The sequence below is a fragment of the Hipposideros armiger genome, unplaced genomic scaffold (genome assembly GCF_001890085.2).
Source record: "Hipposideros armiger isolate ML-2016 unplaced genomic scaffold, ASM189008v1 scaffold_808, whole genome shotgun sequence".
In the NCBI taxonomy this organism is placed as follows: domain Eukaryota; kingdom Metazoa; phylum Chordata; class Mammalia; order Chiroptera; family Hipposideridae; genus Hipposideros; species Hipposideros armiger.
The window spans coordinates 151952-179836 of NW_017732158.1; the positions used below are offsets into that span (position 1 = coordinate 151952).

General features: G+C 40.8%; 1 protein-coding gene and 1 pseudogene across 1 annotated transcript in view; both read right to left on the reverse strand.

The window, feature by feature from the left end:
• Nucleotides 1-7055: 7055 nt before the first annotated feature.
• The window catches only part of EEIG2 (EEIG family member 2), a 78932-nt gene continuing 58102 nt past the window's right edge, over nt 7056-27885 (reverse strand). Inside the window, exons 5-11 of the mRNA XM_019628798.1 lie at nt 25114-25160; nt 17328-17431; nt 11784-11879; nt 11479-11668; nt 11255-11382; nt 10411-10480; nt 7056-8191 (exon numbers count right to left, since the gene is read on the reverse strand). Of these exons, the coding sequence (XP_019484343.1) occupies nt 8149-8191; nt 10411-10480; nt 11255-11382; nt 11479-11668; nt 11784-11879; nt 17328-17431; nt 25114-25160 (678 nt within the window). The 3' untranslated portion in view covers nt 7056-8148. The remainder of the gene's footprint in view (nt 8192-10410; nt 10481-11254; nt 11383-11478; nt 11669-11783; nt 11880-17327; nt 17432-25113; nt 25161-27885) is intronic.
• On the reverse strand, nt 11894-17309 carry LOC109374302 (26S proteasome non-ATPase regulatory subunit 11 pseudogene; annotated as a pseudogene).

The window sequence follows — 27885 nt, forward strand, 5'->3', positions numbered from 1 at the left end:
TTTTGTTGGAGCCATGTTGAATGGCATTAAAAATTTTTTAAGGAAATTGAATGATCAAATAGAGTACTTACAATCTATTCCCTGGGCAACGGGGTAAAGGTAGCTTTAAAATCTCTAGGATTCTCTGCCTTTTTTGCACTAAATTCTAACCTTTAATACTTAGCCTAAAACATCATACAAAACAGGAATGCAGGTGATTGAAGAAAATAGAGGGGTTTCCTCATGATATAAAAACAGTCCATGGTTTTCGAGCACCCTCTTCTCTGACAGCTTTATACGGGTTGGAATTGATTTGGGGTGGTAGGAGCAGAGCAACAAGGGAGAAGTACCGCTTCATGCAACGAGGGGAAAGTGGTCTAAATGAGACATTACTTTCTGAGGCATGAGAGTGCAGAGGTAAGCTGACCAGGCATGACAGTTCTGCCACCTTAGGTGCTGGGTTGTTCTATACTTGGTATGTACCAGGGACAAAGATGGATGTTTGAGCTTTAGCTACCACTTGCATGTTCCAATCCAGCAGCAGGGAAAGGAAGGAAAGGGACGGGGTAGGTGCGGGCTGTCTGGTAAGGTTTGTCACTACTATTATACTTGACCAGATGTCTGTTAACATGCCTTATACCAAGGGAAGCTGGAAGGTGTCTTTTTTTATTCTGGGAGGCTCTGCCCACTTGTTGCTCTTCTGCCAAGGAACAAGGAGAGAAAGGACACTGGCAGCTAGCCAGTAAGTAGATGGAAAGTGGATTTGGTGAAGTGGGAGGGGAAAGAAGGGACTCTGGAAGAGAACAAGCACATGGTAACTAGCCTGTTCTCGCTTTAAATTTCATAAACTGCTCCATCAGAGGGTGTCCCCTACCTTGCCTTTGTACTCAGACTGATTTTTTCCCTCCTGAATGCCTATGATCTAGAGATTTATACACTATAAGGACAGACAAGGCTTGGTGGAGGGGGAGATTAGCCTTGTCCTTATCTTACTAGGCCTCTACAAATTTCACCCTATGACTTCCTTATTTATCTGTGTTAGAGCCAAGATGATAGTGTCTATAAAGTTAATCTATAAAAATTTAATTTACAAAAGTAATGCTGTAAAAATTAAGACAGTTCAGAACTACAGAATTTAAAAGAAATATGTGCCTTCCAAGCATCTTGAATTCCCTGTTGTGAAGGGAGCAGCCCTGCCTGCCTACCATTCCTCATAGAATTCCAGTGGATAAAATGTCTATTCTGATACCAGTTAGACAACCATCAAAGTTTTGTTTCTTCCCAATTAACTACAACAGTTTTACAAGAACCAGTGGCCTTTTTGGGGAGCAGACGTTCCTATTTTCTAGGAAAACCCCCTTGAATGGGCTATATACATTGTTTTGTAAATATAACGGAGTCAAGAACAGAAATTTTGCCGCTGGCCAAGTGGTGCGCTGCTTAAGAGTTGCCTTGGGAGCGCCAGCTCTGAGCAGCAGGGCCCCCCTTTGGATCCCACATGAGGGCCAGTGACGCTGCGCCCTCTACTGCTAAGATGGTGAACAACAGCTCTACTTGGAGCTGGGCTGCTGGGAGTCGCTGGCGATGGCATAGGCCGCAGACCCTGCTGCAGTGGGCTGCTGTAGGCCACAGTGAGCAGCCGGCAGCCAGCATGAGTGGCTGTCTAAGGTCCAGCGACCAATCTGCCTCAGCTGGAAGAGCACAATGATAATACCAACATGGGCCAGTGAAGCGACATCTTCCACAACTAGACTGAAGAACAAAAGGACAGCAACTTGTCTGTTCCCCTTCCCCAATTCCACAATAAAATCTTTAAAAAAAAACCCCAGAAACTTTGCTCTAAGGAATTAAACCACTGTATGGCAATAATGAAAAATGGTCCTGTAGGAGGCATTTAACCTAGATTTTCCTTGAAAAGTTACCACCACCACCACCACCACCATAGGCCACCTCCCAGAGTAGGTGTAAAATTTGTGTTACCAAGATAGTTGGAACCTTCCTGACCCTTGAGATTAAGATTTGTCCTCAATTCCTACTTCCATGGTAAGGGCATCTCCAAAACCGTTTTAAATATTTCTGTGAATTCCTAGAAGTTTAGATATTCATAGCAGTTTCTAAGTTCAGTGTCCACACAATGCGATGGGAAACTGGCCCCAAGCGTTTCCATGAGATTCTAAACACTTCCACACGGCAGCACCCATCTTAGATCCTTCCCTGAGTTTCTCACTCCTTCCAACCCCTTCTGTTCTTTCATAAATTATTTAAAATTTGTACTGAAAAATTACAAAATGGGTTTTTTCCTTTGTCTTAATTCCATATTCTAACGTAGGGGAAAGAGGGGCAGACAGGATCACGTGGGAGAGGTATATTTGAACTGAATCACGGAAGTTCAATACCAGAAGGTGGCACACTTTTTCCTAAAATGCATTCTTTTGCTTTGAGGACTCCCGATGCAAAAAAAAAAAAAAGTCATACTGATTTTCTACAGAGCTTTGAAGCTTTTTGCAACACGGGGAAATCGCTGCTGAAATGGTTTAAAGATCTGGTGGTAAAGTCAATTTCTTCAGAGAAATGCTTGAGACATCTCAACTTTTGAGTTCTGACTGCATAGGAATGGGGTCTGAACTAATTCATACAGGACGGTCTCAATTTCCTCATGGGTCCATCTGAAATAAAGATCACTGACTCAGGGAATGTTTCAATTTAAGTCTTTTCTGTTTCGTAAATTTTGGTTACGTTTTATGTAATGTGGGATGGACTAACTCCATCAAAGACTTTGTACTATGTACACGGAAAGATTTCCTTATATGTGCCCCTACTGGGTATATGATACACACCAAAGAAGAGGTAAAATAAGGGGAGAATGGGAGAGAAACACTAGGCCGTGTCCTAACAAGAAGGCTGGGCCTGGGAACTCCATACCTGAAATGAGGGCCAGGACGTCCGAGGGGGCAGATCAGAGGGGCCTGCCAGATTCTGTTGTGATCTGGCAGAGTTATCCTGGCTGATCCCCTAGATCATACGTACTGGGAAGGAAACTTGAGGGTTTCTCCTAGAGAGCCCAAACACTACCACACGTCTGCCAGCATGCAGGATACTTTCTCCTTAACTCACGTAAACTTTCATAATCTGCATTGTCAAGGGAAGCCATGACAATGGGCAGAGAAAAGATCTGGGTTCAGACTCATACCGAACCATAGTACTTTATTAACTATAAATTGCCATTATAATTTGAGTATTGGCAGAGGGAATGTGTTGGTATTTTTCCTTTGGGAGGACATTCTAGTCAAAGGGAAGAACAGTTTACAGAGTGGTGTCATTTAATATTATTTAAGTGGTGCGCTTAACTTCTAACTGGCACGTTCACTGACCATCTTCTGTGTGTCTGACACTAGAATTAAGATATGTATGTAGATCTCCACAAAGGCAAATTTTGGCTTGATAAAACACTTGAAAGTATTATCTCCACCCTATATTAGAAGACAGGGTAGGGCCGGCCGAATGGCGCGTTGGTTAAGAGCTGGCTTGGGACGCCAGCTCTGAGCAGCAGGGCCCCGGTTCGGATTCCACATGAGGGCCAGTGACACTGCCCTCTACAGCTAAGATGGTGAACAACAGCTTGACCTGGAGCTGAGCTGTGAGTCGCCAGTGTCGGCGTAGGCTGCAGCCCCTGCTGCACTGGGCCGCCGTGGGTGGCCAGCAGCCAGCGTGAGTGGCTGGCAGCCGGAGTGAGCTACTGTCCAGGGGCTGGCGACCCATCTGCCTCACCTGAGAAGAATGCAATGATGGTGCCAACATGGGCCAGTGAAGCGATGTCCTCCACGGCTAGACTGAGGAACAAAAGGACAGCAACTTGTCTGTTCCCCTTCCCCGATTCCCCAATAAAATCTTAAAAAAAAAAAGGGTCATAGGGGAGGAGTTTGAATTCAGACTCAGGTCCGTCTATTTCAAGGTCCCTGCTGCTGCAAAGGCTGCCTCAGGATTCAAAGAAATGTTTTTCACTGAAGGCATTCAAGTCTGTGCTACACTACCTGGTAATAAATAAAGGGAAACCCTCAAGGAAAAGTTATACTGGTCTTTTCACTTTTGTTTTCTTATGTTGGCCAGTAACAGAATCTCAACTGAAAATTTAAAGTATAAACAACATTTTAAACTTTAAGATACGATTTTTATTGAACATGTATAAGATACACCCTTACAGTATTACAAATACTTGACAATAAAAAAATCAGTTTTTGTAAAAAAAAAAAAAAATTCCTGCATTTATAGTTGTGCAGTTGAAACAAATATAAATATGAAGGTCATTCTCCAAGTATTACAACAGAATACTAATGGAGTCACTTCAATAAAATCTTTTTCATAAACATTTACATGATTACCCACAACTGTATGAATTTCCACAGGATCAAATAAATGCATGAGAGAAAGGTGATTGCAATAAGATTTCCAAAAAAACCAAACTGAATATACCCTAAATGTCTTTCTCTGCATGAGACTTGGTCAATGAGAATTTTCTTATATACATAACTCAAACATTTGTAAATGCTTAGTATATTTACTGTTCACGTAAATTAAAAATTTTGCCAGCTTTTGTCATATAGGGGAGTAGCTAGATACTACCTACACGACCATTTAAAATATACTGTGTATATATTTTCTTATGGAAAGTCACAAAAGGGAATAATAAGGCCTTTATTTCCAGACCAGTCTTAAAACAGGGTTAATATAGGCATATTTCATTCTTTATATTTTTAGACTTCATATTCTTTAACATTTCAGCTATTAAAATTATGCATAGTACCTAAGCTAACATATAAATAGTGGTGTAACACAAGTTCAACTACAGTACCTGATTATAGTCACATGATGTACCATCTAGGATAACTGACCAAGTATAATTTCTGAACTGCCTCAGTTAAAGACCTGTTAATAAAATACAACCCCATCATATGAGCCCAGTCTCTTTTGGAGCATTGTTATATGTACTGACCTAACACTTCAGAGTTCTTCAGCTTGCAAAGTGGTCTACTTAGCATGGAAATCTCAGTCTAAAATTACTTCTGGATGTTTTATTAAAACTCATTGCTACTTAAATATGTTAGTAGAATTTCTTTTTTCCTTCTAGCAACAAATGGGCTAAGTGGAAGACAACTGCGGCTCACAGTTTTTATGCAAAAAAAAAGAAAACAGAAGAATCTTGTTGGCTGTCATTACTAGGATAGTATTTTGCTGGAATGGGATGGTGGATTTAAGATTCTTGGTCAAGATTGTCAGATTATAAATACTCATCCACATTAGTTGTCCGTGTACAGAAGCCTTCAACACCACCACAAAGGGGAATCAACCATCAAAGTGGAAACTGGTGGCCTGGGGTCGCCTCTGCCTTTTGCTACCCAGGACATCCTCTTTGGTCTCAGTCACCAGCGCAAGTCACAGGAAGTGGGCCCCTGACCTGCCTCTGCATTGTCCCCCAAAAAGATTTTCTTATCTGATCACAGTTACGTAACTTTCAAATACCATTAATCTTTTTCTCTAGCATAGGATTAGAAGATGTTACATATCTGAATATTCTCCAAGACTGGGCGATCTGAAACTTGACTTTAATATTTAAAAATCAATGTATTAAGATCTACTTTTTCAAATTACATTTTCTAAACTCAAAACCAAAAGTGGACTTGGTATTTAATAAGAGTTTTTTTTCAATTGCTACATGGTTAAGATAGTAACAGTGTATGTTCTAAGAAAAGAAAAAGTTGGAAGTAAGGCAGACACTTAAGCAACCGTTAACAAATATTTTCAAGGACTGTAATGAAATATGATTGCAAAGTATGCTGATGGAACACAAAATAGAATAAAATGAATTCGAACCACTGACGACAGAGGACCCTGCTATCTCTTTTCTTCCTAATTAATGTTTGTTATATTTCCTCATATATCTGGTGGATGCTAAAATTATAAAGGCATGATTTTTATGGTTTTCAAAATCCACATTTAAAAAAAAATTCTATATCACTTTTAAATACCTCTGTATGAAGGTACTGCCCAAGGGCAGCTGAGGATGAGTAAACAGGGCCAGGGCCCTAATTACAGCACCGTTTACATAGCTGAAGAATGTCCTCACTGAATCTGGCTTACAATATAGTTTTTATTATCACTTCAAAACTGCAAATCATTTGCAGAAGTGCCAATAAAAAATAGATCCTAGAAATAATATTTTGAAAATAGAAAAATATGTTTTTAAAACCTGTCATAATAAATCTCTCTAAACAATATCTTCATATCTCTATTAAAAACTTTCTTTGATTTTTTTCTGTAATATATAATGAACAGATCAGTTCACTTGTTTATTCACAGACAGCACGTCTTTATCACTTAATATAACATTTTTCCTTTGTTAGACTAAAATGTTCAGGTCAATTTTTTTTTTCTTAAAAACAAATCTTAAAAAACAAGAAAGTTTAATGACTCAGAAAACCCTATCTCTTGATATTCAAAATATTCTAAACTGGGGTGTCATCTCTTTATAAATCTCAGAATTTATTTGTAAAAGTAGTATTGGATTCATTTGGAATACCCAATTCTTGAAATATTAAGTCCTAACATGAATTATTCAAATTTTCCTAAACCTCAATTTGGATATTAAAATAATGTTTTCTTAAAAATATTTTTTTCCTTTATTTTTGCCAACATGAAAATACCCAGACTAAAGTAATTCTTTTTTTTTTTTTTAGCTGAGCCATCCTGCTACCTGTTGGCAGCTCAGTGGCTGCTCAGCTCGGGCCAAGACTCGAACTGCTGTTGTTCAGAGCTCAAACTCTTGAGCGAGCTGTTAACCATCTGAGCCACTTGGCCTGCCCCAGACTAAAGTAATTCTAACATGTCATGTTACTTGGACACGGTCTTAAGAGTAAAGATTGGGACCTTCTAGTTCTACAGACTCTACATTTTTTTTCAGTGACTAATTCCAAGAAAACTGAGATCTTTTCAACATAGATGCTGTCACGTAAGACAAGAAAAACTTCTAAGGTTTATCTGCCGTGCTGTTAAACTGGATCTGGATTAGATATTCTTATTTTAAAAAGCTCTATTTGATGTATGTTATATTCTATTCTTTCCTCAAAACAACTAATTTCTGATATAGGAAGAAGAAAACATAGTGTCTGATCTTGGGGGCTACAACAGAAGACCACAGGTCCATGTCAGCAATGTCAGCTGTCCCCTGCCTTTTATCTACCACCTCCTGGGAATGATTTTTAATTTCAGATAAGTCAGGACTTAGAGAGAAAAGGCTGCTCTGTTTCTCATCATATCACAATTTCCCTCTTGTTCTAAATTTTGACTCCTGAAGTCAGCAGATATTATTCAGTTAGTTAAAACAGCTCTTATGTTAGGGTGCCTTATGGCAGCCTAACGTATTGAATATTAATTAAACTTCTCTTGAATTTCTTCTATAGTGCTTAGTGGGAGTTGCATAGCTTAACTATTATCAACAAGTAACAATACATACTGCATAATAATGGCATTATAGCCATTCATGTATTGCAGGCTTCAAAACACTTAATTCGATTTATGACTGATATGTTTAGAATTATTATGCATTTTACATGTTTAAACTATAATATAACTTTTTCCCAAAGCATGAACACCCACACTTTTATATCAATTATGAAAAACAATTAGTAAACTTAGCACAATACTATAGGTAGTATAATATGGAAGATTTCCTTAACAGGAATTATAACTATCTTGACAGAACTTAAGGGTTTAAATTATCTTCACTTATTGTTTTTCAAACATGAAATTAAATAATTATAGCCCAGATCTGTTGAGCACCTCTATCGCAGATTTTACACTTTTGCATTAGAACTCAACTCAGATGCAGAGGTCTGTTTTCCCCACCAGGATGTTTTGAAAGAAAAAGCAGTCTTTTCATTATCATGTGCAGTGACCACAGAAGCACGCTGCCCTGATGCTACCATTCTGATGCGTGGGAAAGGATAGCGGTGGGCGCTTCAGAGAAGAAATCGGTGTTGGCTTTCCTCTTGATAGACAAACATCTTCATTTTTTAAAGAGGTTCATTTTCTCATAAATGCTTGAATAAAGTGCATTCATAGCTCAACTACCCACATACTAAACCACAGGGAAGCTTCAGTTCACCAGCTTGGCTTCTAGCGTTTGATCACAACTTGTTCATAAGCGCCAGACACTGCCCTAAAACAATGGGGAAAAAAATAACTTAAAAATTTTAAGCCATCGTGTTTAAAACTCTTCTAGTCAACCTTGGCTCCAAAGAGAGAGTGCATTTAGGCATCTTCTGCCAGATTTGATTTCCACACGGTTTAAAGATATCACAGATGGAAAATATTTGAAATATTCAATGTTTATAATACATTGGATTAGTCTAGTCCCGGATCCTCTCCTACTTATTTTCCCACAGTAATCTAGTAATGTTTCCAAATTCTCAGCCTATTAACACACTGTGGAGAACATGTTTAATATATAAATCTTTGAAAATCAGTCTTATCCAAGAACACATATTGACTGGCAGTTCAGGTCTTGCATAGAAATAATGGATGATAGTTTTTAGCTGCTTTAGCAGTGTGGTGTCTTAATGTACTTTCCTAGGAAGTGCAAGAATTCTGTTAGTCAAAAATGCAATATCTTTATACATGATCAGTATTATAGTTTTAAGGCCTTGCGTCAATTACCTTAACCTCTTTGTATCTTTGTTTCTTCTTTTTAAAAACTAATAATAGTATGTTATGGGTATTAAAAGAGATAATGTAAGAACTGAATGAAACATATATAGGCTTGGCACATAACTAATAAATGCTCAATAAGTGTTATCTATAATTATTATATATTTATTATATAATTATATAATTATTATGCCTGCAAGTTCCTTCTCTTTGTTCCTACTACCAGGAATATTTGTCTTCCTCATACCCACCTGGTAACACTCCAATCTATCTTTTATTCACCCAAAGACTTTCTTCAAGTGTCAACTCTTCCAAGAAGTTTTCTGTCTGGGAGTGATGTCCCATCTCTGCTCTCTCAGTTTACTCCATTTCTCTATATTATAGTACTTATCATACTATTAAAATTTTTATTTTATTTGTGTATCTCACCTGCTAGAAAGAAAGGGTCAGATGATAAATATTTTAGGCTTGGTGGGCCATATGGTCTCTGTTGTACTGCTCAACTCTGCTACTATAGCACAAAGCAGCCATGGACAATACATAAACAGGTGTGGTAGTTCAATAAAACTTATTTACAAAAACAGGCAGTGGGCCAACAGGGCTGTAGCTTGCCAACCTCAGGTGCTAGACCATAAGCTAGCCGAGGGTAAAAGCTAGGTCTTTCCTCTTTGCATCCTTACCTACAAGTTGGCCCAATAGATAGTTAAAGAATTTAATGAATGGATAAGTCAATGAAAGTTTTGAAAGGTCTAAATTGTGTTAATCCTCTGTAAACCTCTTTTCAAATTAACTGTTCCCTTATAGCATCTCTCTATGACCCTCTCTTATCTAACCATCACCTCTGACTGTAGTTAGCTGTTGATGTGGGTGTTTGCTGTATCCTTTGAGCCCTGCGATGTGCCAGACACATAGGAGGTACTCAATAAAATGAGTATCAATAGAAGAAGTGAATTAAAAATTCTTTTGGGTTTTGAGCATTAGAGAATAACTGTCGTGGACCAAAGCGGGCTCCCTCCCCCTGCAACTCTGACTTCCTCTGTAGTTGTGCTGGAACTCTACATAAATATCACATGGAAATGCTGAGTATCAGGGGTGCACAGAGGACAGGGATCCGTCTGTGCGGAAGCAATGGAGTGATCAGAATTCCTGAGGTGTCCTCATTATCATTTATTGCAGTGCCAGGAATGAGAATGTGAGGTTTGGCAGGTGCATTTTCTTCACCTGAATCTGAATAACTATCAAAATGATGTTTGGTTTTCCAAAATTTTCTTAATATGTATGTTAGACTCCAGTAGGTGGAGTTAAGAGCACAAGAAAGGTTAATATCAGCAGATGATGCTCAGTGGCTACCTAACAACTCATAACACACAAGACCACTGACTGAAAATGTCATTTGGCTTTCCTCTTTCCAAAATATTAGACTAAGAACTCTTTTCTAAATGTCCTTTTTGTATTGCATCCCACCCAATGCTCTACTGGTCCTCTACTAATACATTCTAAAAATACATCTAAGGAAATCAACAAATAAACTTACATAATTTCAAATATACTTGGAATAAGGAAAACCAAGAGCTATGTGAAGAGCTGTACTTCTCAAGGAATTACTAAGACTTGTGTTTTGTAGCCTCAGTCTAAAATAAACTTTATAACCTTCTTCTTCTACTCATTAGCACTTAAAAGACAAAGTCAGTCTGTTCTTTATTTTAATGAGATGCTATTTGGAATACATACCTATTTGGAAGGTGATGACTGCCAAAGGCTGTGCTTCCCCCAGGACCCACAAATAACCGCAGTCCTTCTTCTGCAATGTACATTTAAAATATTGTGGGTACAATGATTAGATTGTAAAGTAATATTCATATTGTAATAAATTCATATTTTACATTCTAAAGAAATGAAAAACTTTAAAGAGCTACGCACATGTTTTAAAACAGGCAACTTAAAAGATATCCTAATAGTTATTTTTCATCAGCTTTCCTAAAGCTATTTTTCTTAAAACTGATTAAGACAGATCTTCCTACAAATTTCCACAAGTGAAGTTTAATTATTTCTCTTTACAACCAGTTATACAATGAAACCAAGTCTATTGTTAACTGCTCTCTATTCACACTAGCATGAGTAATTATACCTTTCAAATTAGTGGTATTTAAATTTTAAGTTCCAGTGAAAATGCTAAGGAGGGAATGAAAAAGATTCTGTTATTCACTATCATTTCAAGATCACCACCCAACCTTTCAAATTACAATAGAGACTTGAAGTACTAACGTCCAGTTCTGACAAACCAGACGCAGCTCTCTATCACAAGGTATACAAACATGGTAGACATTGGCGCATAATTAAAAAATACAATAAAAGCTTCCTTTAAAATTCATCTTTTTCAAGTTCATTCTTTTCCAAAATTAACATTCATTCTTAGATAAAGATAAACAAGCTACAAAGTTATCTTCAGATTTTTATGGGCATGAAATTTATTTTCCAAATGTGCACGAGTCAGTATCGTGAGGTCCTGCTGACCCCTGGGTTATACAAGCCTGGGTGACATACATCCATATATACTCAATGGTCATGTACACACCTTCTGCACTGGAATCGAGGCTGAAGTCTTGACTTTGTAATATTTTCTCCACAATGTCGTCAGCATCTACTCTGGTGTCATCAACTCGCTTCAGCTGAGATTCTACAGAATCTTGTTTCACTGGGCATCTTTGAAAATAATTAAAAATTTCCCCTCCTTTTTATTAAGTTATGATAACAAAAGTTTTTTCTTCTTCCCCATTTAAACTGAGGCCAAAAGGATACCTGTTGAGTGTTTCTGAAGCTGTATCTTCTTTATCCGCCGTATCCAGATTTGGCTCCACTACCTTTTGCTCCATTTCATCACATGGCTCCAGGATACTCTCAGTGCCTGTGGATGTACTTCCCACGGAGGTATTTCTCCTGTGGCAGAACTCAGAGAAACTGGATGACCGGGAGTGGCATGAGCTATACCCTATCAGAGAAAACACACCGCCATCACACATTCTCCTCCCACACCACAGCGATTTCAATAAATGAAATTCGAGCGATAAATGTCTAAGGAATGCAATTTCACTTCTGGCCTCTACCTGATACTTTGGAGTGCTGGCTTGCATAGCTTGATGTTCTGGAATGTCCACAGGCACCAAGTTCTTCTGGAACAGAAGCACTCTTTGCTGAGAGATCTGCAATATATCATAACATAATGTTACTATTATGGCCAACAAGTCAATAGTCAACTCGTATTCTACTCTGCGGATTTCCTAAACTGCCAAGTTCATCACCAAGGAAAATAAGTTACAAAGTGAAAGAGATCCCTTTAAGTCAGTACAGTGTAAACAAATGTACTGCAAAAAAATTTAAAAAAAACCATAAATACCTTAGAACTACAGTATTTTTTTTTTTAAAAAAACACATCAGATATACCTGGTGTTTGTTAGCAAGAACCATGTGTACATTTGGTACTGATGGTGCCAACACCAAAACAGCGACTGGACATGATGGGAAGAGACACTGAGAACAAAAACCTGATTTTGGAGAAGAAAATAAAAGCCAGTCAGATTCAGTGAGGATGTAAAACCTGGTATAACAAAATCCTTTTATAAAATATAAATTTATTATGATAACCTGGAAGGATAATCTGAGAAAGGGAAAGAAAAATAAAAGGAGGCCAACAGGAAGGAGGTTCGAGGAGGGGGAAAGGGAAAGAAAAAGCAAAGAGGAGATCAGAGGGAGAAGACAGCTGAGCACAATGGCGGTGCAGAAACTGCCTTGCCCAGTGGCTTTAAAGCCTGGCTATGTAACCTCATCGGAACACAAAGCACGCTAGCCACAGGCTCTACCGCCCAGCCTTTGGATTTCTAAGAGGTAAATAAAGAAGATCCCTGGGAGGGACAGGTTGCTTGGAAATCCAGCAACAAAAATTAAAACAAAACAAAAGCCCATCAAACCACATCCTACAGTTTCATTTCCAATGTTCACTTTTTTAAAAAGGGATAAATCCATCTGACAGCAGGAGAGGAGCGGGACAGGGAGAGAAGCTAATGCATTTCAGGTAGTCTGCCTCCCCTGGGCTGGGGGGAGGAGGAAGAGAGACTTGATGGTCTGTCTCCGGGTTGAGAGAGGGGAAAGAGAAGGGAGAGGGAAGAGGAGAGGAGCAATTAAAACACTGAAGTCTCATCTAGGTTGCTATGTTAAAAAGAGCCACAAGCAGGCCCCCTGAGGGCCCACTGCTCCCCGTGTGGCCATGGTGACACTAGCTCCTGGCCTTGTCCCCATTCCTTCACAGGTCAGAGCGGAGCCCTGCAGGTGTTGCGGCTGCTGTGTGGCTGTGGCGGGGTCTTCGGCGAGTGTGCGGGAGCCATTTGTGGGAGGGTAGGGTCGGGCGACAGGCCATATGACAGGGGAAAGAACACCGAACACCTCATTTCAAATAAAAAAGAACGTAGCAGTCTGTACACAGTTGTTTGTTTTGTTTCAGTACAAACAGAATAAAAAGTCGTTGCTCTGATGGTTAGGCAAACACCTGAAGAAAGGAGAGGTGATGCTCAGTGGGTGGGTCAGGAGCCGCAGGGGCTGGCAGAGCGCCTGGCTTGGTGGCCCTCTCCCAGGAAGCAGAGAGCACAGCTGTAGATAGTGTCAGCCTTGGTCCTTTTATTTAGAATAACCTTTTGCTTTTTTTTAAAGCAATGTCCCCACTCCCAAACTGGGCCAGTAAAGATTACATGAAAACTGGCACGCCTATCAGCTGGAAAACAGACGCACTGAATGAGGATTTAAAAGCTTTCCGAAGGAAAAGCAGAACAAAAAGAAAAAAGTCTCCTAGCATTTTCCCCATAGGTTTCTCTCGTGCCACACACACTCTCCAAAAGACCACTACAGATCCAATGTATACCACGCTCTTGGCTTTGCTGTAGAGAGAATCCACGACTTTACTCACATTCTGAATCGTTTCCAGATCAGCTTCCTAAGTTTTATCTACTGGGGGTTCATTGACAATAATCAGGACACCCTCCCCTGGCCCAAGACCCCACAAAACTTCTTATCAAGAATCATCTGTGATCATTTCCTTTCCACATGGGCCTTGGAGTTTGATGATGCTTGATATGTGTTCAATCTGTACTGGGGAAAAAGGCTCAGTGACTTGGATTGGATTCTGTTCCAGTAAGTTGCCACACCACTTGGCCAAGTGTGTTCTGATGGTTGGGTCATCCTGGCGCTCTGCCCGGTAATCTGGCAGGGCCTTTTCAAAATCTGCCAGTGTCTGTTCTTGCTAGCCTGGGCCACACATCTTAATGCTTCTGTCTGCCTCCAGCATACTGAAGTGAGAGCTTCTCACTCACTAAAGCCCATCTTCTGGGGTGCCAGGCATGGTTTTGCACTGTTAACATGTACTTCAGAGATGTGATGGCCTCGGGGCTACCGATGGGAGTCACAACCCTCAAATACCTCATGGAAATATGAGTATGCAGTTTTCCAATCCTCTCTGCTGCATGAGTAATACCTGACTGCATACCCAAGTGGCCTGCAATTTAGGGGGGGCAGCAGAAGGTATCTGCTGTGGTTCGAGGAGAGATAAGGCAGTGTGGGCTTTCGGCAAGTTGCTCAGGACATGGTATATTTTGCTTTCTAAAAGCTGTACTTCCACCAAAAGGGCTTTGTCATCTATCTTTTTCAACTCCTATAGCAGCTGAGAACCCAAATGCAGTGCTTCCTGGTACCTTTTGGTATCAAAGTACAAAGACACCAGTTTTGCCTCCAAAGCTTGGTGTAAGAAAGTTCCTTTCTCTGATTTGTCCCATTGGATGCACTCTAAACACAACTCAACCTGCTGCCTTGTAGCTGCTCCATATTAAGAAACAGACTGAGAAGCGATTGGACAAGACGAGCAGCTTTAGCCTTGCTGATTTGATGGAAGGGTCATGCGTACTTCAGAGTCCTCCAAGTCCTGCAGCTTGTCGTCTTCACCAGGAGAGACCCAGTTCCAGAGTGCTCTGTGCTTTGACCTGCACTGCCTCCTCACCTCCCTCCTGAATGTCATGCTTCACCATGGATGCGGGATGTTGATGGAGACCTCCCGGTGGTGCTCAGTAAAGACGGGGCTCCCTGGACTCCCCCACAGCCAATGCCGCCATCTTGCCACTCTCACAGCATCCCCTGCTGCAGCCGCCGATGCCAGGACTATAGTACTTTTAATAAGATTTAACAGCACTCTGAAAACTATTTCAGTTTTTATTGTTAGGTATTTTCAATAAAAATGAATCAGGTGTATTCTTATAAATTCTCATAAAATTGTCAGGTTTTTTGAGGAAATCTTGCTCTCAAAAAACCATCATGGCAATAAACTAAAGAACACTATTACTTTAACATTAATGTTGCTAGTGCTAGGCTATAATTTGGCCAAATATCTGTGGTTGAAGTCAACACAGCATGGAATACAGCACCGAGAGCAAAGGCTCTTAAGAAATAGATTACAGTATTCAGTTTCAAAGCAAATGTATTTAAAAAAGCCATTTCTAGTAGTTTCCTGATAAAGTGCACATTCCAGATGACAGCTATGTATGTCCAGAACCAGGGTTCTTCCACAGAACGCAGAACTGTGACCATTTTCATTAGGGTGAAATATTGGGAAACTAGAACTGTTTCTCACTTAGAGGCAAAGGAAAGCAACTGATTAACAGCAATTATGGCAGCAGTTGTATAAATGATACTGAACACCATTGGACCAACAAATGCTGCTGAACAAGTAAGGCACCGGAGAGAGCTGGCCCTTTGGAAAAGGGTTCTCATTTCTGGAGATTGTAAGATACAATCCAAACCAGCATCCCCAGTCCTGGTTTACAGTGGTCCCAAGTCCAAAGGTTGGTGACAACAAAGCCTGAACTCAAAGAGTTGGTTCATATCAAGAATTACACAGGACTAACCCATTACTCCCATGGTTGGCTCAGATCTTAACTCATCCATTTATCTATTGGTTTATAAAACTTATTCATTCAATAAATATTTATTAAGCTCTTACCAAGTCAGGTGCCCAATACTGTACATAGGGGGTACAAAATAAGTAAGACAAAAAAATATATGCTCAGAGTTTAGAAGCAGAAGCAGTTATAATACAATGTATTTAGTGGCAAGTACTAAAATAGCACCAACAAGCACCAAAAAGGAGCTAGTATAATAGAGCTCCAAAAGACAACTGCATCGAACACTACCTGGTAATGGGGGAAAGACCCCACAGAAGAGGTTAACTCCAGGTCTTTAACAACGTCTAGGAATTCCTCAGCCAGATTAGCTGAGGAAAAGCACAGGGAACAACATGGCTTGTTTGTAGAAAAGGAAATCGTCCGGTAACACTGGCATGTAGGGTAGTGGCGTAGATGACTGAAGGGAAAAGAGAGGTGAGCAGGTGCCTGCGAATGAAGGACCTCCTGTGAGTTTAAAGAAGGAAAGAATTCAATGGCTTTAGGCAAGGGTGCGACATGGTGAGATGTACATTTTGGGAAGATCACGTTGGCAACAGGAGAAACAGGGTGAAGGAGTGAGGGTTGTCACAATAATCCAGCTCAGAGGGAGAGATGTTTAGCAGGCACAAATGACAGGACTCAGTTACTAAGCAGAAGTGTGTGTCCGGGTGACTGAGAGAGAAAAGGAAGAGGAAGAGGTAGGAGGCCTGTGCTGGACGCGCGGAACTGACACACCCGAGGACACCCATTCACTGAATAGTCCCTGAATTTCTACTGTGCCCCAGGCATTACCCTGGAGACACAGAGAGACAAATAAGACCTGATCATGAAGAACTAGCTGAGGAGAAAGGTAATCAGATGGATGTCAGTGTAACATGTGACATGAAGTGGACCTTTCCGAAAAGCATTTGGAAATGTGTGCCTGGAGTTCAGGAGGGCGGTGTGGAGGCAACACAAATGTGTAAATCGAAAGCATTTAACTCATATTGACATGATCACATTTACATTTATGCGACAGTTAAATCCAGGAGTACAGATGACATTGTCCAGGGAGAGTGAGCAAAGGGAACCAAACCTGTGAAACATCCCCACTTAAGAGGAAGGTGAAAGAAGATGAAGGTGGAAGCCAGACTGCATATGTGTTTAGGAATAGATGGGTGGTATATTATTTCTGGAAGTTTGGCTATAAAAAGTGTGAGGAAGAGGGAGGAGAAGGAGAACAAGAGCCCACAGAAGAGCAGTAGCTAGAGAAGGATGTAGGGCTAATTAATGAGTTACTGGTTTTTGTTTTTTCTGCATGAGAAAAAATTCAGAATATTTACATACTAAAGAGAACAATCTAGTAAAAGGTTCGAGTACAGGAAGGAGTCACTGATCCTAATCCTGCAGTATCCTGTTTTCACCTGTGGGGAGTAGAAGCATACAGTGGAGGGTGTGTGTCACTGCAACATTTAGCTTTTAATCTGTCAGAACAAACATAACACTTCGACAAAACGAAGCACTGGCTTCACCAAAAACTGCATAATCAAAACTCTGCTGATACTCATTGGCCACTTCAAGTCCTATACCTGCAGAATTTTAAATCTGGAAGGGAACTATGGGAATCTTTTAGGACATCAAGTGATACTGTTTCTCACAAATTAAAAAAAAGAACAATAAACCACACATCCATACCTGCTATTCCAAGATGGATTTTGAGAGTCTCTCCACCTTTTCTGTCTTCTTCCAGAGATTCAGATTCACCAGCAATTGGTATAGACATTGATGTAGAAGGAGGCCTGTAAATACACATTTCTAAGGATCAGAACTTGGTTTATGGGTGAATCTGAAAGTTAGAAATATTGTTAGAGGTTGGTCATATAATCCAATCTTAGTAAGGTGCCTGGAAATGTTACCTCTTTGAAGGTGAAAGTTAATAAAAATCAACAAATAATGTATGAGCATCCTCAATACTTGAATGAAATTCATGGGGGGGGGGTTTGTTTTTTGTTTTTTTAAATTGGGGAACTGGGGGATGGGAACAGCGCTGGGGAATTGGGGGAAGGGGAACAGACAAGTTGCTGTCCTTTTGTTCTTCAGTCTAGTTGTGGAGGACGTTGCCTCATTGGCCCAAGTTGGCACCATCATTGCGCTCTTCCCAGGAGAGGCAGATCAGTCCCTGGCTTCTGGATGGCTGCTCATGGCGGCTGCTGGCCGCTTATGCTGGCTGCTGGCTACACACGGTAGCCCATGGCAACCCACTGCCACAGGGGCTGCAGCCTAGCCGTCGCCGGGGACTCGTGGCAGCCCAGCTCCAGGTCGAGCTGCTGTTCAGCATCTTAGCTGTAGAGGGCAGCGTCACCAGCCTGCATATGTGGGATCCGAACCAGGGCCCTCTGGCGTCCCAAGCCAGCTCTTAACCAACACGCCACTTGGCTGGCCCAGGGTGGGGGGATTTTTTATACAACAAAAAATGTGAGACTAGAAAGGGAGTCCGGAAAAGAGAAGGACTGTCAGTGTGCTCCCAGCACTAACAGTGGAGGGGGCTTCAATGGTCAACTCAATGCTCAGACCAGGCAGGGGGGCATTTGAGAGGTGGAGGCGGCAGCTCCAAGCCCCTCTGCATCTGAGGTTGTAGAGGAAAACCTCCTGCCTCCTGCCTCAGTGCCTATGCGCTCTTGTTGACTTCCCTAACTTCTTAAATACTATCTGTGATTTTCTTGTCTACTTTCTTCTCTGTAAATGCTCACTTGCTCCAGGGAGAGTCTATAAAGAACCCTGGTTGTTTATTATAGATTTGTGTTTTGGGCTGGATTCTCTAGAAGTAGGTGATGGATATATTTTTATTGGTTAATTCAAGGCTCCTATCTCCATGTTGGAGTTCTAACAGGAATTTTTTTTATTTTTTTAAAATAAAACATCCCTAACCTTGTGAGGTTGATCTTCCAGAGGAAAACCACGTTTTCCTAGAGACCATTCCTTGGTGACCTGAGATAAAATAGGAAGATGGTGAAGGGAATCACAAAGCTAATTCAGGTCGTTGAGGACATAGACATTTAAGATTGCCATTAAACCTAGTTTATTTCTTTATATCCTAGGATCTTCTCATTTCCGAAATTCCACGTCCTATTGAGAAATTTTCAATTATTTGCCCTGCAAGTAAATCAGTCAATATATCCCCAACTAAACTTATCTTCTTTCCCCAAATCTGTTTTCTTCTTGTATTCCTCATCTCGGTGAATGCCATCACAACCACAAAGTCACCAAAACTAGAACCCTAGGTATTGTCTATCTCCTTCCTACTCCCATTTTTCCACATCCAATTTCCAAATCCCACAGATTCTCTAATAGTTTCCTATTTACCATCTCTTCCCTGCCTCCACTAATTACTTTAGTTTGGCCTTTGTACCTTTTCCTGGATGACTGCAAGAGTCTCTTAGCTAGTCTGCCTACCTCCATTCTATGCTACTGTCACTGTGGTCTTTCTGAAGCGTTAAATGAACACGTTTCTGTCTTTTAAATTTTTATTGGGGAACAGCCATGGTCATTGGCTACACATTGCTTTCATGCTACAATGGCATAGTTGACTCTTTTAGGGTGGGCACAGCTCACAGTGGCCCATGCGGGGATCAAACCGGCAACCTTGATGTTACCAGCACCACGCTCTAACCAACTGAGCTAACCGGTCACTCTGACCACATTACTTCCCGATTTAAATACTTCAATAGCTCCTTAGAGGTAAAGTTCAAACTCCTTAGCGTGGTACTATAGGCCCTTTGCAGTCTGGCCTAGACCTATTTCTTCAATTACCAAAAGCTATATTTTTAAATACAGTAAGTCCTCATTTAACATTGTCAATAGGTTCTGTGACTCTAAGAGAAACAAGGTACAAACAAGACCAATTTTACCATAGGCTAACTGATAGAAACAAGGGTTAAGTTCCTAAGGTATCTCATCAATGTTATATCGAAACAACGTTATTTGAGGACCTGCCTTAATACAAAACAGCTTGGTGAAAAAACCTGCATTCAGTTTATAAGAAAAGCTAACATGTAAAAGAAATACACCTACAAAGAATGGAGTCTACAGTCACAGTCATTTATCATTGATGGTGGCTCATGCCTGCCTGTCTAAATTCTTATCATTGTAATGGCAGTTCCTTTGGTTTTCCTTTGACAGATGGCCTGATTACATTGTCTCTGTCCCCCCACCTCTCAGGCCCGGTTTCTGACCCTGCAGAGCTCCCAGCCTGAGGCCTCTTCCCTTTCTTCCTATCAGTCTCCCCCTGGCTCCACTCTTTCCTGTCCAGCCTGACTCCACAGCCACAACACTCTTAGCAATACCTTCAGTTTGGCACCCCTTGTTCTGCAGTCTGAGAAAACTTGCACAACTCCAACCCTCGATAATTTCAGCCATCTGCACTAACTGCTCTAATACTGGGGCAACTAAGCATGATGGGGAAAATTCATGAACCACAGGGACTGATATTAAGGCAAATTTAGAATCTAAAATCTTAGCTGTGCCTTGGCAGCTCTCCTAAGTCTCCGTAGACAACTCAGTCGTGTTGAATAAATAATCAGAGTGCCTATCATGTGCCGGCTTTTATTCTGTTACCCCTTTCGTTCTGGAAATGCTTTTATATCCCTTATGAAAATTATTTAATATAGCTCAATTACAGAACAAGAGTTGGGATTATTTTATTTTAATTTCACAGTAATGTTAAAAATATGTGAAAAATGATCTCCCAAAATGACCATACTACCTACTTGGTATTCTGTAAATATTCCATGCCCCATAACAATGCCATAAACTTGTGTAAGTCGTTTTCTCTTCCTGGAATGTCTCTATCCACCTCCTCTGCTTACTATTGTCCTATTTATCTTTTAAAACTTAGCTCAGGGGGCTGGCCAAGTGGCACGTTGGTTAAGAGTTGGCTTGGGAGCGCGAGCTCTGAGCAGCAGAGCCGCAGGTTCGGATCTCACATGGGTCAGTAATGCTGCGCCCTCTATAGCTAAGATGGTGAACAACAGCTTGACCTGGAGCTGAGCTGCTGCAAGTTGCCGGCAACGGCATAGGCTGCAGTGGGCTGCTGTAAGCTACCTGTGAGTAGCTGTCAGCCAGTGTGAGCTGCCGTGAGCCCACATGAGTGGCCGTCCAAGGACAGGCAACCAATCTGCCTCAGCCGGGAAGAGCTCAATGATCACAATACCAACATGGGTCAGTGAAGCAATGTCCTCCACAACTAGACTGAAGAACAAAAGGACAGCAACTTGTCTGTTCCCCTTCCCCGATTCCCCAACGCTGTTCCCATCCCCCGAATTCCCCAATAAAATCTTTGAAAAGCCAAAAAAACTAAAAAAACCCCCAAAACTTATTAGCTCAGTGTCACCCCCTCAGTGAAGACTTTCCTGGCTTTCATGGAAAAGTAGTTGGGGACTCTGTCCTCTATGCCTCAATAACATCATATGTTGTGTGTCCATTTCCCACATAAACAGTGAATCCTTCAGAATAGCAATGGTCTTACTCATCTGGGTGAATGTGAGCACATGGCAGGCTATCAGTGCACAGGTATGAATGAATAAGTGCATCCTGGGACCAGGACAAGCCAGCTCTTTAACCTCTGAGCCTCAGTGTCTTTCCTCACAAGTACGGTTACTATTCATATCACACAGTTGTTTCAAGAATCAAATTGGGAGACTGTAATATTCATTAAATCATGCTGACAAATGGTCATTTCCTTCCTTCTAGAATATGAATGCTCCACAGCTATTCAAGGGGTCACATCATACCTCTAGATCTGCTTTATCACCAAATTACCAGATGCCAGTATAATACATTTTTCTCTCAAAATATTCTTTCGCTTTATCAGCACTAGTGGTTGCCTTTCTTTTCAGAGTTAGTTTCATTCTCTTACAAGAGTTGGTGAATATTTTAGAGAATTACAAAACAGAGTTTGAAGCAGGTGGTTAGAGGTTGGCTTACCAGCTGTCTTCTTCAGAAAATACTGGCCTTATAGTATAAACTTTGCTTCAGAAAAACTATATAATTTATGTCACAGATCTTCTGCTCATAAGATACCAAAACTAGAATTTAATCTGAGGATGCTAAGGATTGGCTTTACTATTAGTTTTTCTAGTAGGTATTTAAAAAATTTTATATCATGAAAAATTTGAAGACAGACAAAAGCAGAGAAAATGGAATGAAGTTCTCCAGCAGTTATTTTAATTTCTGTCTTATAGGCAAAAATGCAGACAAGTCACTCAAGTGCTCTGTGCCTTAGTTTCCTCATCTGTAAAATGAGAACTTGGATTATACCAACACTTGCTGAACTGACTTCATGAAGCGCCATCAGGGAGTTCAGTGGGTACAACACATTTTTGCCTCTCAATAGAAAAATGTCATCTACTGGGATTCATAGTACATTTGAGCAAAAAAAATCTTAGGACTAAATATTATGAAAAAAAAAAATCACCAAACTGGGCAACTTCCAACATCCTTTTCAGCTCTAAAGTACTATGATTTTACATATTTGATATATACTAAAATATAACTTGATAAAAATAATTTCCTTTTTACATCAGTAGTTCTACCATTTTCCTATTCAATCCATACTCAGTACATACAAGTGCATGGATGTGTTGCCTTTTTCCCACTGATAGATGCATAATTTCAGATATTCAAAGAAAAGAGAAAAACAAATATTGGGGGTTTGATACTCCTGAGAAATACTTTTATGTATCTTGGGATGAGGTAAGGTCTATTTATTCTAATAAATTATAACAGTCTTTCTCTATAAATATAAACTCAGAATTATATTAGTGGAGATAATACAGAACATAAAGTGATCTATTTTTGAGCTTTTCAGTGTTTGAATTTCACAAGTAGAGAGATAAAATGGCAGAGAAAGGGCCAGTAAGGGACTATTTGTTCATAGAAAGTTCATGAGAGGAAATGATGAATTCATTTTCTTCTACTCAGTTTTGCTGCTCATTTTCTCATTTCACCCAAAACTGATTCCAGTAGAAAAACATATTGTCACCCTAGAAAATAAAAAATAGTATAGCAAAAACTGGTTAGCCCCAAGAGAGCAGGAAATAAGCCAGGAAATTATGGTTTGAGAGAAGACAGCACAGGAAGGCTGTTAGAGGAAAATGCAGTTTCATCAATAATTGATTTGTATTAAAGTATATATTTTCATGTTTACAAAACAGTGAGTAGAGAACTATATAGATGTTTCTATTAAAAACATGAAGTTGATGCATAGGGAAGTAATTAATGTTTCTTTACTTTTCTAAATATATTTTTCTCAGGTATTTAAATAATATCTAATTAACTTTCATATCTAATTATTAAGCATCTTCAATTGCTGACAGGCAATCCTACTACTTTCTTCCATTCAGTTCACTTGCCCCCTCTCTGAGAAGCCTTTTACACATCTTTTCCTCTTTCTTCAAACCACCACCTCCATCTTTCATATCCTTACTCTATAATGATCACGTTGTTTCCTATTTAACTAAGAAACTAGGAGCATTTTTTTTTTAAAGATTTTTATTGGGGAATTGGGGGGATGGGAACAGTGCTGGGGAATTGGGGAAGGGGAACAGACAAGTTGCTGTCCTTTTGTTCTTCAGTCTAGTTGTGGAGGATGTTGCTTTACTGGCCCAAGTTGGCACCATCATTGCGCTCTTCCCAGGTGAGGCAGATCAGTTGCCCGCTTCTGGACGGCCGCTCACGCTGGCTGCTGGCTACACACGGTAGCCCATGGCAACCCACTGCCACAGGGGCTGCAGCCTACGCCGTCGCCAGCGACTTACGGCAGCCCAGCTCCAGGTTGAGCTGTTGTTCAGCATCTTAGTTGTGGAGGGCAGTGTCACTGGCCCTCATATGTGGGATCCAAACCGGGGCTCTCTGGCGTCCCAAGCCAGTTCTTAACCATCGCACCACTCGGCTGGCCCTCCCTCTTTTTTGAAACACAGTCTTCACTTGGTTTTCAGGACAGTGTTCTCTTTTGGTTCTTCCTCCTACATCACTGGATGTTCAACCCCTAACATGCTGGATTGTCCCAGACCTCAGTTTGTGTTGTTTTTTAAAAAATTTATACTCACTCCCACTTGGTCATTTAATCATATCTCATGGCTTTAACTAGTATCTATGTGCTGATGATGTCATGATTTTCAAGTTTGTATCTCTAACTGGGAATCCCCATTGAATGCTGTAGTTATATATCTAACTGCCTACTTGATATGCCCAGATGCATGTTAAATAGGGATCTCAAACTTAACATGATCAACACCCAAGCTCCCACCTTCTTCCTCTTCTAGGCTCTCTCATTTCAATACATGGAAAAACCATTCTTCTAGTTACTCAGGCCCAAAGCTTAGGACTACTCAAACAGCCGCCTAACTCATCTACCGACTTCTACCCTTGCCCCCTTTGTTGCTCCCACAAATTGTCTGTCCCCTACCCAGCAGCCACAGTCAGATAATTTTACTCCTCTGCTCTAAACCCTCCAGTACCTTTTTATCTCACTCAGATTATAAGTGGCCTATGAGACTATTTTTTCTTTTTCTATCTGTCCCATTGAGTGAAAGCTGCCACTGGCACAGGCCCAGGGCAAGGATGCAATCAAGGGTTTTCTTTCAGCACCAGCTACCAAGTCCTGTCCTCACTGCCTGGGGGAGGACCTGTGAAAATGCTCAAGACTATTATTATAATGGCCTACAAAACACTTAATCATCTGGTATCCTTTCCTATTTCTCTCCTCCCTCATTCACTGTACACCAGACACACTGGTCTCCCAGCAGTCACTTGAGGGTGTCAAACACCCTCCTCCTGCAAGGCCTTTGTCCTTGTTACCTCTACCTCAAATGCTCTTTCCCCAAATATCTGCATGGCCTGTTTCCCACCTCCTTCACGTCTCTGCTCAAATATCATCTTCAGCAGGGAGGACTTCTCTGACTACTTCATACAAAATAGCAGCACTTCTCCCACTATGGCCCTCTTACCCTGCTTTATTTTTCTCCAGAGCACTCATTGCCATCTTTATATTATACATTTCCTTGTTAGTGTGTTGTTTGTTTTCAAATGTAAGCTCCAAAGCTATCAGGGACCTTGTCGATTATTTTTTCCCTGCTGTTTCTGAAGTGTTTAGAATAGGACCTGCATATGGTAAGGCACTTACTAGGTATTTGTTGAAGAAAATTTGTCCACAGAGGTCAGATTAAAAATTTTAATTTGTATAATTTTACCCAAAACCTAAAGATGGCAATAGACATATAGCTAAAATTATTTAGAGTGTGGATAGCTCCTTTAGTAATAGATAACAGTAACTTCCATGAGGGTCAGGTCAGCCCCCTAGGAAAGGAACCATCGCTTCACTGGTATTGGCCTGTAAATGCTAAAATATGATTGTAAAAATTTAAACACATAAATCACTACTACACTTTCAGATAAATAACACATTTACTGAGCATCAACTTACGTTTTAAAACACGGGTCACCAGACATCAGCTGCATGCTGATCAAAACCTAAACATAAGAAAAAGAAATTTCGTGATTATAAAAGATCTCTTGCAAAACAAAAAACTAAATAAATAAATTAAAAATAAATAAATATATACATCAAAACAAAAACCAAAACAAAAAAATCTCTTGTGAGAAGCCATGTCCTACTAACCTATGTATCCTCTAGAGCACCTAGTCCAGTATTTCCTACTTAGAAAGCATTAAATAAAATGATGGCTAAATTGGGTTATGTCCGATATTAAATGGCTGCTTTATACAGACACAGACTAAAAATAATTTTTTTTTAAAAAGATTTTATTGGGGAATTGGGGGAGAGGAACAGACAAGTTGCTGTCCTTTTGTTCTTCAGTCTAGTTGTGGAGGATGTTGCTTCACTGGCCTGTGTTGATATTATCATTGTGCTCTTCCTGGCTGAGATAGATTGGTCGCCGGCCACTGGACAGCCGCTCACGGTGGCTCTTGGCAGCTCATGCTGGCTGCCGGCCACTCATGCAGGCTGCCAGCCACTCACGGTAGCTTTATAGCAGCCCACTGCAGCCTATGCCATCACTGGCGACTCACGGCAGCCCAGCTCCAGGTCGAGCTGTTGTTCAGCATCTTAGCTGTAGAGGGCACAGCGTCACTGGCCCTCATGTGGGATCCGAACTGGGGCCCTGCTGCTCAGAGCTGGCGTCCCAAGCCAACTATTAACCAAATGCCACTCTGCCGGCCCTAAAAATCATTTTTAACATTCAAAACTTTGGCTTTGCAAAAACCAGAGCAGAGAAGACAGAAACAAAGAGCAAGTGCTTCTGCAGTAACGATCCTGTGGGTGTGTGCTGTGCTGTGCTGGTCTAGTGTGGGTCTTTCCTCCAGCAGAGTTAAGTGTTTGGAAGGTTTCCCTCCAACCTGCCATGTTGTCACTTGGAGGGGTGCCTGCTGGTGGTGGCCTGTAAGAGTAGAATGCTTCCTGCCTTTGCTCCAGCTTTAGATCAGAATCAAAGCTTTGCTGATGTTTTCTGAAATGCTGCTGTTCGCTAGTTGCTGAGTGCCTTTTAAGAATCAGCCATAAGATCTATTATGTTCTTCTGGGAATAATAACGATAATAGTAATATTAACAACATTTACTATTTGAGAACTTATGTGCCAGGCAGAAGCTAAGTGTTTTCTATGGATTAATTTAATCTTCAAAACTCCTATTAGAGACCGATACTTTGCATTTTAGCCTGTGTGATTAAGAGACATTTTCAAGATCAGGTAGCTAGTAAAGGGCAGAGATGAGTGAGACCTGAACCCAGCAATGCACAATACTAAAACTTATGGTCTCAATGAAAAACAGTGTAATATATATATACACACACACACACACACACACACACACACACACACACACACACACACACTGTTATATACACACTAATGGCTGATACGTATTCTACATTCTCATTTTATTTTTATCGCTTCACCCCAGTATGTGTCCACTATTACTTTATCTCTTTAAATGCTAAAAATACCAAATGCATAACCTACACTTGTTGTGCTGGTTTCCTCATCACCTCTTCTTTCACAGAACTCTACAATCTGGTTTCTAATTGCATCGAAACAGCACTCTTGACTATCTTGAATGTTTCACGAAGGAGATGGCGATAGCACACATAGCTTTCAAGAAATTGTGTAGGGGAGTAGAACTGTGTAGGGACAGTGGCTGGAGAAGTGTTGCCTGAGCTGTTTCTTTTTCTTTCTTTTTTTTTTTTTTAAAGATTTTTATTGGGTAATTGGGGAGGGTAACATTGTGTTTTTCCAGGACCCATCAGCTCCAAGTCAAGTCACTGTCTGTCAATCTTAGTTGTGGAGGGTGCAAGCTCAGCTCTAAGTCCAGTCACTGCTTTCAATCTAGTTGCGGGGGAGCGCAGCCCACCATCCCATGCGGGAGTTGAACCGACAACCTTGCTGTACACTGAACCATCCCGCCGCCCGTTATTGGAAGCTTGTGCCTGCTCAGCTCAATGTGCCATGATCAATCTTAGCTGCGGTAGGGGGGGGGGTGCAGCCCACCATACCATGTGTGAGTTGAACCAGCAACTCACTTGCTGCTAAGAGTATGCACTCTCACCAGCTCAGCAGCAGCTCAGCTCGGGCGGAGCTCACTGGCACATATGGGAATGAAACCGGTGACACTGTTGCTCAGAGCTTGCACTTTTAACCAACTGAGCCATTGGGCCAGCCCACTGAGCTGTTTCTTTATGTGTTAATGAGGATGGTTCATTAAAGGGAGAGATGATTAGGAAAGGTGAATATCCAAGGGGCAAAGCTCTTGATAGATATGCTTTGGATTCTAGAACCTAAGAGTAAGGATTGACTTCTGACAGGAAGAGGGACACTTCATTCATTGTAACAGCTGGCAAAAGGACAATAGGGCTGGAGAGATTGGAAGACTTGTAAATTGTATAATGGAAAGATGAGGGAATTGGAGTTTAATGGCTTCTATTTTCTCAATAAAGGATAAAGCAAGGCCATTAACTGAGAGCAAGAGTGGTGTGTGGAGAGATGAGGAGAAAAAAAGTATGAAACAGAATATCAAGGAAATTGGGAGAGGAAGTAGAGTACGATTGTTTGATGGTGGTGGGCATGGCTTTAGTACTGCCAGCTAGACTTGGTTGTGTGATCTTCTGCATCAATGTTTGACAACTAGGGTGCAGACCCAGAGAGGATAGTTGAGTCTGATTAGGGTTGGGGATTACTCAGGGG